General features: G+C 59.4%; 1 protein-coding gene across 1 annotated transcript in view; it reads left to right on the top strand.

Annotated features, from left to right (window-relative positions):
- THSD4 (thrombospondin type 1 domain containing 4) overlaps positions 1 to 12368 on the top strand; it is a 394254-nt gene that overhangs the window by 80990 nt on the left and 300896 nt on the right. The window contains exon 5 of the mRNA XM_070054744.2: positions 1047 to 1497. Coding sequence (XP_069910845.2) covers positions 1047 to 1497 — 451 coding nt within the window. The remainder of the gene's footprint in view (positions 1 to 1046; positions 1498 to 12368) is intronic.

Genomic DNA, 12368 nt, shown 5'->3' with positions numbered 1-12368 from the left:
CAAAGCCAGGCTGCTAAGGAGGAGGAGAGCCAGCGGCAGGGATGTCTGTGCTTAGCTGTGCTCCCGGAACTTCTGTGCCGCAGGAAGCAGGTCGTCAGCGTCTCCCTCGATGGCGTTATTAACGCGCACATTTTAATGGGGCCTTCCTGGACGCCTTCCCAAGTTGATGCAAGTACAGAACGAGTCACCCTGAACTCTGGAAAGCATAGTCAGTCTCAGGGACCTTGGGGGCCATTCACCCGACTCAGTCGTTTTACACACAAGTCTGAGGTCGCCTCTCGGCGCGGGAGCCCCGGGGTGGGGGACAGCTGGCCGCACTCCCTCTGTGAGGTTCCCCAGAGGTAGCCTCTCGGCGCGGGACCCCCGGGGTGGGGGACAGCTGGCCACACTCCCTCTGTGAGGTTCCCCAGAGGTCGCCTCTCGGTGCGGGACCCCCAGGGTGGGGGACAGCTGGCCGCACCCCCTCCGGGAGGTTCCCCAGAGGTCGCCTCTCAGCGTGGGACCCCCGGGGTGGGGGACAGCTGGCCGCACCCCTCCGGGAGGTTCCCCAGGTTGCGCTTGCTGGGAGGCGGGCCTCGGCCTCAGCGGCACTGCTGCCCTGGCTGACTCCCTCTCGGGAAAAGCTGTCCGGTGCGGGTGGTAGTGGGAACAGGGTTTGCAGTACTAGGCGTGGTTGAATAACCGGAAAGTAAAAGCCAGTGGGCAGGTGTCTGTGGTTCACGTTACACTCTTACCTCTGTATTTCTTCAAGATCCCCTCTGTGACTTCCGGCCCCCTACACAAATGCCGGACTCTGCGGTCAGAACCCCTGGCCGACCTCGGCTTCCTGTCCCCGCCCCCACGGTCATCGCTGCGCATGCCCTGTGGGCGCCCCTGTTTGCTTGCGCCCTCTGTGGAACCCCTGTCCATTCCAGCCTGCGTGCTGCTCCCTCCCTCCCAGGCCCACTGCAGGCCCCCCAAGCTTTGGGTCCTTCCTGGCCTACACCGGAGCTTTTGGGTTACCGGGAAAGCCACTGACTGCATCTCCCCTGTGTGTGTCTCTCTAGGGGCAGGACGCACGGCGCCATCGGCCCCGGCAGGTACGGCTACGGCAAGGCCCCGTACATCTTCCCGCTGCAGATGGACTCCACGCAGCACCCACCGCAGAGGCTGCGGAGACAGAGGCCCCCTTCCGGCCAGGCCAGGGCCCAGGCCGCGGCGGCTCCTGGGCCTGCCTATGGCCCAGCGCCCCAGCAGGGCCCCCAGCATGCGCCTGGCTACCACGGTGCCCGCAGCCCTCACTTCGGGCTGCAGGCCTCCGAGGCCTCCAGCTACCAGCTGCCTTTGACCCAGGACCAGGGCTTCCCTGCGGCTTCAAGTCTCTTCCAAAGCCCAGACACGAGCAGCAGCCATGCCGCGGGGGCCCCTGGCACAGCTCAGAGCTTCCTGCAGCCTCCCCGCTCCACCGCCATCTCCTGCATCGGCGCCTACCGGCAGTACAAGCTGTGCAACACCAAGGTGAGTGCCGCCCACGGCGTCCTGTGGCGTCCCGTGGCGCAGGGGTCGTGGCCACGTTTGCGCCTTGTCTCTTCTTCCTTCCCGCTCCACGCTCCCGCGTATTCTCCCCGCAGCGGCTGCTGTTTTGTAAGGGTAGTGCTCCAGCAGCTCAGGCGTAGCCTGTTGCATCGCTGGCCCACAGTCGCTCAGCGTCCGTGGGAAACTGTCGCTCCCCGTCTTCGTGGAGGAACGACACAGGACCCTGCGCTGTTCTTTCGTCTGCTCGGCCCTCCCCGGGTTTGCTGCTGGTTCTTCCCGGGTTGGCTACTGTCCCTTCCACCTCCGTGGAAGGGCGGTTCCCCCTGCCACATTCCCCACTTCCGCAGGGGAGCGGCACACCGCCGGCCAGCTCTCTCGGGGGCTGCTCAGATGTTCCCCTTAGATGTTCCTGGTGCATGTTGTCTCTCTCCTCCTTTTTTTTTTTTTTTTTTTTTTTTTTGACAGGCAGAGTGGACAGTGAGAGAGAGAGACAGAGAGAAAGGTCTTCCTTTGCCGTTGGTTCACCCTCCAATGGCTGCCGCGGCCGGCGCGCTGCGGCCGGCGCACCGCGCTGATCTGATGACAGGAGCCAGGAGCCAGGTGCTTTTCCTGGTCTCCCATGGGGTGCAGGGCCCAAGCACCTGGGCCATCCTCCACTGCACTCCCTGGCCACAGCAGAGGGCTGGCCTGGAAGAGGGGCAACCGGGACAGAATCCGGCGCCCCAACCGGGACTAGAACCCGGTGTGCCGGCGCTGCTAGGCGGAGGATTAGCCTAGTGAGCCGCGGCGCCGGCCTCTCTCCTCCTTTATAGTCCTCTTCCACCAATCCCAACTCTGCTACCCACACGCTGAGTACGCTGCTCTCCTCCAATCAGGAGCAAGTCCTACAGTTTATTGGCTGAACTGGAGGCAGCTGTGTAGAAGCTGTTTTCTTCTCTCCCAGCGCCATATTGTGGGAGAGCAGATGCATAGAATAAGTCTTAATTCCAGTAACAGTATAGTCCGAGTTGCTCCCAGTTGCTCCCCACAGATCCCCCTTTCTTTTTATTTTTTGGCATTGATACGCGCCTGTCTTCGGTGTCCCGCGGCACACACTCTGCTCTGCTTGCTAGAGTTGCCACAGGTTCTTACAAGTCCTATCAATCAGGCAAACCGAATCCGGGTCCTCTCTTCGCCATGTTGTGAGGAGGTTTTTAGGCGCTGATGCGTGCCTGTGTTCGGTGCCCTGCAGCGCATGCTCTGCTCTGCCTGCAGGTGCTTACAAGCCCTATCAGGCAAACCGAATCCAAGCCTTCTCATTGCCATATTGTGGGGAGGCTTATTGGTGTTGATTCGTGCCTATCTTCGGTGACCTGCAGCTCATACTCTGGTCGAGCCGCCTGTTGGTGCTTACCGCCTTACTAATCAGGCAGACCGAATCCAAGGTATTGTGGGGAGACTTATTGATGTTAATTCGTGCCTGTCTTTGGTGACCTGTGGCACATAAGCTGCTAGCCACCCGCAGGTGCTCACCGCCTCACTAATCAGGCAGACCGAATCCAAGCTCTCTCATTGCCATGTTGTGGGGTGACTTATTGGTATTGATAACGTGCCTGTCTTCGGTGACCTGTGGCACATAAGCTGCTAGCCACCCGCAGGTGCTCACCGCCTTCCTAATCAGGCAGACCGAATCCAAGCTCTCTCATTGCTGTGTTGTGGGGAGGCCTTTCTATTTCTCTATTTCTCTATCTCCGGGCATTCCTATTTCTCCTGTTTTACTTCTATCTACCAGCATTCCTATTTCTCTCATTTTACTTCTAAACTTCTGTTTCTCTTATCCCTGCGGCTTCCCGGCGCCCGCCCCGAGGCTGCTTCTCGGCGACTTCCCGGCTCTGAGCCGCTCGGCTTCGCATGCACACTCCGCGGTCTCGCACTAGCCCAGCGTTCCCTATCTACTTGTGCCCCGCACGCTCTCTCTGCGCGCGGCGGCTTCCGCGAGTCACACAGCGTAGCTTACGTCTCTGCCACTAGCATTCAATCTAAGTTCCCCGGGCTAACCTGGCGAATTCAACCCAGCTCACGTTTCCGCCCCACGATTTGGCTTCCCGTCCTTTGCTCCCCGGGCTAATCAGACGGATTCCATCCTGGCTTACGTTTCCGCTTCTGGTTTTAACTTTTCGCCCCTTATTCCCGGGCTAACTTGAGAATCCCAAAGTGGCTTTCGTCTCCGCCTCGGCCTGCCCCCCGCGGCTTCAATTTCCCTAACATTTTTCTCTACCCGGTATGTTTCCCCAAGCTTTCTTCCAACAATATTCCTCCCTCATTTCTCCTGGCTTCTCCCCACAGTCCGTATCCAAGTCTGTTTGTTCTAGCTTTCACTTTCGCTTTTGACCTTAGAGATTTCTCCCAGCTTCCCCCCGTAGTGCGTATCCGAGTCTATGCCTAGGCTTTCAATAGCTTTTTCCGGCACCTTTTTCGTCCGGCTTTTCCCTAGGCTGTTTGCTAGTCTCTCTCTCCGAAATTTTCCCGTTTCTTCCCTCCTAAGTTTCCTATCCGTCCTAGGTTTCCTATCCGAGTCACGGCACCATTATGTCGCTCCCCCTCTTCGTGGAGGAACGACACTAAGCCCTGCCTAGGCTTCATATCCGAGTCACGGCACCATTATGTCGCTCCCCCTCTTCGTGGAGGAACGACACAGGACCCTGCGCTGTTCTTTCGTCTGCTCGGCCCTTCCCGGGTTTGCTGCTGGTTCTTCCCGGGTTGGCTACTGTCCCTTCCACCTCCGTGGAAGGGCGGTTCCCCCTGCCACTTTCCCCACTTCCGCAGGGGAGTGGCACACCGCCGGCCGGCTCTCTCGGGGGCTGCTCAGATGTTCCCCTTAGATGTTCCCCTTAGAATTTCCTGGTGCATGCCGTCTCTCTCCTCCTTTATAGTCCTCCTCTGCCAATCCCAACTCGGCTGCCCACACGCCGAGTACACTGCTCTCCTCCAATCAGGAGCAAGTCCTACAGTTTATTGGCTGAACTGGAGGCAGCTGTGTAGAAGCTGTTTTCTTCTCTCCCAGCGCCATATTGTGGGAGAGCAGATGCATAGAATAAGTCTTAATTCCAGTAACTTAGTCTAGTCCGAGTTGCTCCCAGTTGCTCCCCACAGGAAACCCTGGGTATCGGCAGTGTTTATCCCCCATCCCTGCTCACTGGATCCAGGCTCCATAGCGGATGGAGGGTGGCCACTGCTCACTGGATCCAGGCTCTGTAGCGGATGGAGGGTGGCCACTGGTCACTGGATCCAGGCTCCGTAGTGGATGGAGGGTGGCCCTCTGGTGCTGCGAAGGAAGTGGGTGCTTCAGGAGGAGCAGCCCTGTGAGTTTCCAGGTGAAAAACGTCAGGTGTTGAGAAGAAGGGGGCAGTGCAGCCTGAGGATCCGGCTTCAGAGCAGCAGCTGTTGTACCCCCTGTGAGGCTGGTCGGCTTTCTCAGCACCTGTGTCTGTACCGCCATGGACAGGAGAACACGGCCAAGCTGGGTGCACCTGTGTCTGTACCGCCATGGACAGGAGAACACGGCCAAGCTGGGTGCACCTGTGTCTGTACCGCCATGGGCAGGAGAACACGGCCAAGCTGCGTGCACCTGTGTGTGTGCCACTGTGGGCAGAACAGGCCATGCTGGGTGCACCTGCTGGGTACACCTGTGTGTCTACCACTGTGGGCAGGACAGGCCATGCTGGATGCACCTGCTGGGTGCACCTGTGTGTCTACCACTGTGGGCAGAACAGGCCAAGCTGGGTGCAGCTGTGTCTGCTGCACTGTGGACAGAACACGGCGTGCTGGGTGCACCTGTGTGTCTACCACTGTGGGCAGGACAAGCCATGCTGGGTGCACCTGTGTGTGTGCCACTGTGGGCAGGACAGGCCATGCTGGGTGCACCTGCTGGGTACACCTGTGTGTCTACCACTGTGGGCAGAACAGGCCAAGCTGGGTGCAGCTGTGTCTGCTGCACTGTGGACAGAACACGGCGTGCTGGGTGCACCTGTGTCTGCTGGGGGCTGGTGCCTCACACATTCATTGATTTCCTCCCCTGCGTCTTGGTGACACCGGCCGGCCTCCCAGACTCCTCTCCCTGACCTCCTGAGCCCTCCTCCACCTCGGCCTGCTGCCGTTCTCTGCACGTTTGGAAGCCGCAAAGGGAAGCTGAGTCCCCAGCCCAGGCCCTCAAGGCCAGTGAGTCTCGGAGCACCTTGTGAGCACCTTGTGGACTGTGCAAGGGGCCAGATGTCGTTCTAGAAATACTGGCAGGCTGTGCAGGGAGCCAGTGTTTGCTCACTAGCAGCTCAGACAGCCGCGTGCCCTGTTCTCTTCCTGGCTCCAGCGTCTTGCAGCTGAGCACTCTGGGAGGCAGTGGCAACAGCTTCGAGTGCTTGGGTTCCTGCCACCCATGTGGGAGACCGGCATCGAGGTCTCGGTTCCTTGTTCCAGCCATGTGGGCATTTGGGGAGTGAACTACTGGATGGGGCGCTCTCTCCCTCTCCCTCTCTCTCTTCTTCCCTCCCCAAAATAAATATAATTAAAACGTTTAAAGGCTATGTATAATGAGAAAGGAATGAGAGAACGTGAAGAGGTTAAATTTGCAAGCTGCTACATTTTTCATTAATAATTTAATCTGCTTCAGGACGCCGTTACTCAGTAACAGCACAGCTGTTACATATTAGCTTCAATTTCCTCATTAAAAATATATTTCCTGCCATGGAGCCACAGAATGACTCAGTTTGTGATCTGAATGGTTGCTCTGAACGGATTCCCCCGGCGGCCACTCCAGGAGTCACAGCTTGTTTCTGAAGCAGTCCCTGGCGCATCGTTGAGTGTCCCATAAGGGACCAGGGCTGTGGAGTATGGGCGGGACCACCACCGGGTAGTCTGCCTCTTGGGGCTGCTGTGAGACCAGAGCGTGCTTTGTAGATCAGAAAATGAGAAATTCCCTGTGTCCCTGATCAAACTTGGCCCCTGTTCTTGACTGTCTGCTGCTGCTGTTTTGAAGTGAAATTCAGTGTTGATATTACTTATTTGCAATGCAGAGAAACATCTTCCATCCGCTGGTTCACTCCCCAAATGCCCACAATATTGGCTCAGGCCAAAAACGGGAGTCAGGAACTCCCTCCAGGTCTCCTGTGTGGGTGGCAGGGGCGCAGGTGCTTGAAGCCATCACTGCTGCCTCCCAGGGTGCACGTTAGCAGGAAGCCGGATAGGGAGTAGAGCTGGACTTGAGCCCAGGCTCCATGACGCAGGATGATCGCAACCCTCGCAGCAAACACCCATCCCAGAGTCTGTCCCTTTAATGTGGCATGCACTCTCCCGTTGCCTAGCATAGCTCTGCAATGGGAGATCGAGTGAATCACAGAGATGGGGAAAGAGGGCGTTTGGCACACGTGGGCTGATGCCTGCTCAGCGCTTCTCGCTCGGATGCCTGCTCGGGCGTGCGCTGTGTGCCAGCCGTGGGAGCTGCCGCTGCTTCGGGGCACGTGAGCCCCGGCACCACCGAGCAGTGTGGGTTGTGAGGGATCTCAGGAACCCCTCGTGGTCTCGGCACATCTTCTGACGTCTTCGAAGCTGGTAGACCAAGGTCTTCACACAGGGCAGAGGCTGAGTGTGGGCACAGGACACCCAGGGCCCGTCCCCTCTCTGCACTGTGACACCTGAGCCCTGGTGTGAAGACATCGGCCCTTTCCCTCCTGTGGTCGTGGCCAGGAGTGTACCTCGGGCCACACGCGTGAATCCTCTCATGCTGCCTCCCACGGGACGGGGGCTTCGGCCCCTCCTCGGTTGGGTGGTCCCAGGCGGGGAGGGGCACACAGATGCGGCAGATGGCGGTCCACACAGCTGTGTTTATGACAGCAAAAGCAGTGAATAAACACAGCAGAGGGAGAGGAAGGCGGGGCCCGTGCCCGGGAAGCCAGCTTCTGACACTGCGCTGGTGTAGAGCGCTCGGTTCTAAGGGCGTGTGTGTGTGTGTGTGTGTGTGTGTGTCTTCAGAAAGCGCCCAGGAAATGAGTATTAAGAAAGCAATGCACGGATTTCCAGTTTTCCTGCACCAAAGTAAACCCACCATCCGGTTCCCTATTCCACGCACTGTTTCCTGAAGTCCCCCGGTGAGGTGCGGAACGTGAGGGCTGATCTGGATCGGGGCAGGTGTGCTGCAGGCTGAGTCTCTTCACCGGTCGCCGTGCTGGGTGCTGAGGCCCTGGCCGAGGAGGGCAGCCTGGGGCAGGGGTCTCAGGGACTGCGGTGCCTGCTAGGGGGTCAGGAACCTTCTTTCTCCCCCCGATCCACTCGCAGTCATTACAGCCTCCACGAGGGGGTTGTCTTTTACCTCTCTCGGCATGTTAAGAATGGCACGCGGGCCTTGCACACCAATCCTGTGGCAGATGGGCGTGTGAGAAACGCTTCTGTAGACAGCGAGAAGTCAGCGGTTCTCACCAGCTGGCTGCACCGGGTGTGGACCCGCAGGTGGCATGGGACGGCCACTTGGCTTGAGTCGAGGAGGAGGCTCACCTGGCTGCACACCCACACCCACCCCAGGAGCTGGCACTGACACCTGGGCAGTTCCCTTTGCACCTGCACACGTCAAGGTGGCTGATCTGAGCCTCTTCCGGCGAGCGTTCGAGTGCTGACTCACAGCCTCCGTGGCTCCAAGTCCCCTTTGTTCTAGGGGTAGCTGCGATTGATAGGCTGTTCCCTTTATCCAGCAAGCAGACAAGGTTGCTGAGCCATCCACCCGAGGCTTTTGCTTGGGGCCCACAGGCACAGCACGGACCCTGACTGAATGAGTGGGGAACCTGGAGGTTGGGGCAGGCTCCTGCCCTGAGAGGCTGGGAGCCCCGTGGGGCGGCTGGTTGGCGGGTGGACTCAGGAGCCGGCCCGGCACAGGCCACACAGGGCGCCACGCCTGCTGCAGAGGCTCTTGGATGCCCTGGACTGTGCAGAGGGTGGTTGTCCCCGTGAGGCTGGGGGCAGCGGGCGGTTTAGGGAGAGGAAGTTGTGAGTCCTGGAGACCCTGTGAGCTGTTGTCAGGTCCCAGGAGCAAGAAGTTGAGGCTCCCCTCTCCTGCCGGGAGCAGCAGTGCCTGGGGAGAGGCAGGGACCCTCCGGACGCCAGGGGTGCTCTCGGTGTGGCTCCCAGCAGGAGGTGCGGGGGAGGGGGAGAACAGTGAGGGTTAGCCCGAGGTCACGCAGGGCTGCCAGGGCAGTAGTGGCCCAGCACCCCCAGGGTGGGGCAAAGGCGTGCAGTCCAGCGCTCTGCTCTCTGGGGCTGGAGACACCAGGACCCCCTCGCCCCCTGTCCAGACTCCTCCCTGCATTCCTGCAGCTGCCCCTCAGCCGTCCTGCTCAGGTCTGGGGACTCAGCCTAGGGCCCTTCTCCGGGGGCGGGCTGGGGGCTGCTGGGGGAGGCATGGGGCAGGGAAGCGAGCTGGACCCGGAGTTGAGGCTGAGCACATTTAGCGTGAGGGCTGGGAAGCTCCCCAGCTGGAGCAGCTGTCCGGCTGCTGTGAGCACCGCCGAGTTCTGGCGGCTGCGGTTCTCCTCGACGGCCCCATGGTGCAGGGCTGGCTGCTTGCGTGGGCTCGTCCCGCCTCCGAGGGAGCGCAGCTGGCGGGAAGATGGGGCTGCAGCCTCAGCCTGGCCTGGCTTGCTGAGACTGGAGGAGCAGCTGACGGCTTCCTGACTGGGGGGAGGGGGGTGCTGGTCAGTGGTTGTCATCAGAATCCAGGCCACTTGTGCAAGGTGCAAAAGTTTGCTGGGACTGTGGGGCCGGTTACTGCCTGGCTGGCGTGGCGTCCGGCTGGGGCCCAGCCAAAGGAGCCCTTATCCTGAGCTTGTCACCACCCTCCTTATCTGGGCACCACAGCCTTCTGCTGTCCCTCTGTTCATGGAAAGTTTTCTCGCTGACTTTTCCACACACACGAGGGCACTTCACAGAGTCCATGGAAAAGCAGAATTACAAGACAAGTTTATTTTTAAAACGGTGCAGGGAAGTTTGCAGTCTGTGTTTTAAAAGGACATTCAAAACGTTCTTGGAAAATATGTGTTATCTTAAAAATAGGTGTGAATATCAAACTTTTTGTACCAAAATGATTGTTTAATTCCATTTTCTATGTAGTTTTTTTTTTTAAATTTATTTATTTATTTGAAAGAGTTACAGAGAGAGGCGGAGAGGGAGAGGGAGATTTTCATCTCCTGGTTCACTCCCTAGATGGCCGCAGCAGTGGGCTTGGGCTGGGGCTGGACCAGGCAGACACCGGGAGCCGGGAAGTCCAGCCAGGTCTCCCACCTGGGTGCAGGGCCCCAGTGCTAGGGCCATCTTCTGCTTTCCCCGGTGTGTTAGCGGGGAGCTGGATTGGACTGGAGCAGCGGGGATGTTCTGATGTGGGATGCTAGCAGTGGGCAGTGGCTTAACCCGCCGTGTGCCACGCCCGTCCTCCGTGCGCTTTCTGAAACAATCTCGTGCGTGTGTGAATCAGAGCTGTCACAGCTGTCACTTTCCACAGTGACTGGAGTTGTGCCAGTGCATGGTGAGGGCTCTCAGAGTGGCGGGGGCAGGTGCAGTGGGTCGCTTCCGTCTTCAGTCTCTGCCGCCCGGCTCTCCTGCGCCTTACACGCTGTCCTGCTCCCTGCTTCCTGGGAGATCAGCCCCGGGTCTCTCCATCGACGGCTCGCACTGAGAGAGGAAGAGGTGTCTGCTGTCCTCCACCCTGCTGACCCCTGCTGGCCCCAGTTTTATCTCAGTTTTCCTCTGGCAGCACGTGGGAGGTTGTTTGTTTCCTTGATTCCTCACTGCTGGGAGGACCGGTGCGCTAAGCAGACACTTGCTGATTCCTCTGTGATTTCAGGGTCCTGGTTATTTCTCTCACCTGGTGCAAGAGGCAGTCACAGCAGGTTCTTCTCTTCGTCCTTGTACGTACGTCACGGTGCCCGACCCATGGACATGAGTGCTTGCCTTGAGGGAGTCCCCCACGCCCTCCCGGGAGTGGAGGGCAGAGCTGGAGTCGCACACCTGGGAGTGCGGTGTGCACAGGTGCTCTGAGCGAGCAGGAAGCACCTCTCCGGGGGAGGCTGTGGGTGTCTCGCAGGTGGACAGAGCAGTGCTGGGCAAGTGAGGTCCTCAGACGCGTGCCGAGCCCTGACCTGATGCTCTGGACTCCCAGCTGGAGAATCGGGAGAGGTGACCGGAGGGTTTCTGTGGGCCTGGGCTTGTGTGGTGTGACGTGGAGGGGGAGACAGCGGGTATGGATCTCGCGCTGGGCACCGCGTGAGAACCCTGGGTCCACGGCTGTGTGGCGCCTGCCCGGCTGGGAAGAGAAAGGCTGGGAGCGCGTGACCGCGAGCTGGAGAACGTAACATTGCTGCGAGTCGAGTCCTCGCGACCATTCCTGGGGCCTACTGTTCAGATGTCGTTCAGGCTGCAGGTGTGCTCCAGGTCACACAGCCACGTTGTCACCGCGGGGCAGGGATGTTGGCTGGGTTTCTGTTTTTAGAAAGTGCTGTTCCCTGGTGATGTCCAGTACATCGTGCGTTGCTATGGGAACTGATCTTTGCCTGGAAGCCAGGGTGATGCAGAGGATAAAGAATGCGTGTCTGAAGGGTCCCCACCTTCTTCCCGGGGAGGTGGGGAGTCGTCCATTCCGCGCAGGTGAGTGCGTGGTGCCCTCCTGAACAGCGAGGCCAGGCACAGCTGGCTGTCATCACTCGTCAGCTGCAGCTGGCGCCATGACTGTGTGGCTCTTTGTGGCCTGACGCCTGTCTGTGTGGAGCTTCGAGTCTTGCTCATGGTGCTTTCTAAGGACTGGGCCGGTTGTGCTCTCTCACACCTGGATTTCTCCTCCACTGAGAGCCAGGGAAGGGGCCCCGGAAGGCAGCTCGTCTCCCAGGGCGTCTCCGTTGGTCCCCTCCTGAGTGGCCCTGGACTCTCCCCATGTGGCTTTTCTGCCGACTCGGTTTTCATGTCTGTGCTGGTGGAAGGTGTCCGTGGTGTGCCGGAGACGTGCCCCGGGCTAGCTTGCTGTATAATCCACAGAGAGGCACGGGTGCGCCTGACCTCGGGAAGCAGCAGGTATAAGGGAAGTTCAACTTCAGAGAATGTTGGGCGGAGAGCGGAGTGTGTACAGAGGAGAGCGTGACAAGTCCTAATGTACCATCCACACCAGACGCGAAACAGCATTGTGGATGTGGTTCCGTCCTTGTTCCGGAGCTCTCGGCTCGGCTAGCCGCCGCCAGACCTGACCTTGGCCTCCAGGCCCTCCTGTCCAAGGATGCAGCACTCACCAACATTGCATCCCCACAGTCACCAGGGGCCCCGGTGCACAGTTGCTGGCATGGGATCCACACCCAGTGTGTGCAGTAAGAAGTCCTGACTCGCTGCTTGCTTGGCCCACTGAATTTTTCTGCTGCTTCAGTTTCCTCATCTGTAAGATGGGTATAGTGGTGATTGTGAAGAATAAACGAGATCCTATATGTAAGTCACGTGGCGGGGTGCCTGCTTACCTGTGCCTGTCACCACCAGCGTCACCGTCATCACCATGGCCCTTCCTGTGCCAGGATGCTGTCCCAGTCACTCCCATGGCTGGTCCCGGGGGCTCTTGGGTTTCTCTCAAGGAGAGGAAGCTGCCTCTGGCTGCAGCTCACCGGGCATCCTGAGTCGCTGGTGGCCACAGACAGGGCCACACCCACCTTCTGGGCACCTCGTTGCCTCCTGCTGTCCCCCCCACCATTTGCCGAGTGCCGGGGCTGCCTGACACCTGCCCCTGCTGTGTGGGTCAGGTGCCGCACCGAGCCCTCCTGCCTCAGGGGGTACCTGGGCCAGGCTCAGGATACAAAGAACTTGTAGGC

The sequence above is a fragment of the Oryctolagus cuniculus genome, chromosome 12, assembly GCF_051225735.1.
Source record: "Oryctolagus cuniculus isolate XC-2025 breed Fujian yellow rabbit chromosome 12, ASM5122573v1, whole genome shotgun sequence".
NCBI lineage: Eukaryota > Metazoa > Chordata > Mammalia > Lagomorpha > Leporidae > Oryctolagus > Oryctolagus cuniculus.
Note: the sequence above shows the minus strand (reverse complement) of the source record. Positions and strands in the feature narration are given on the sequence as shown.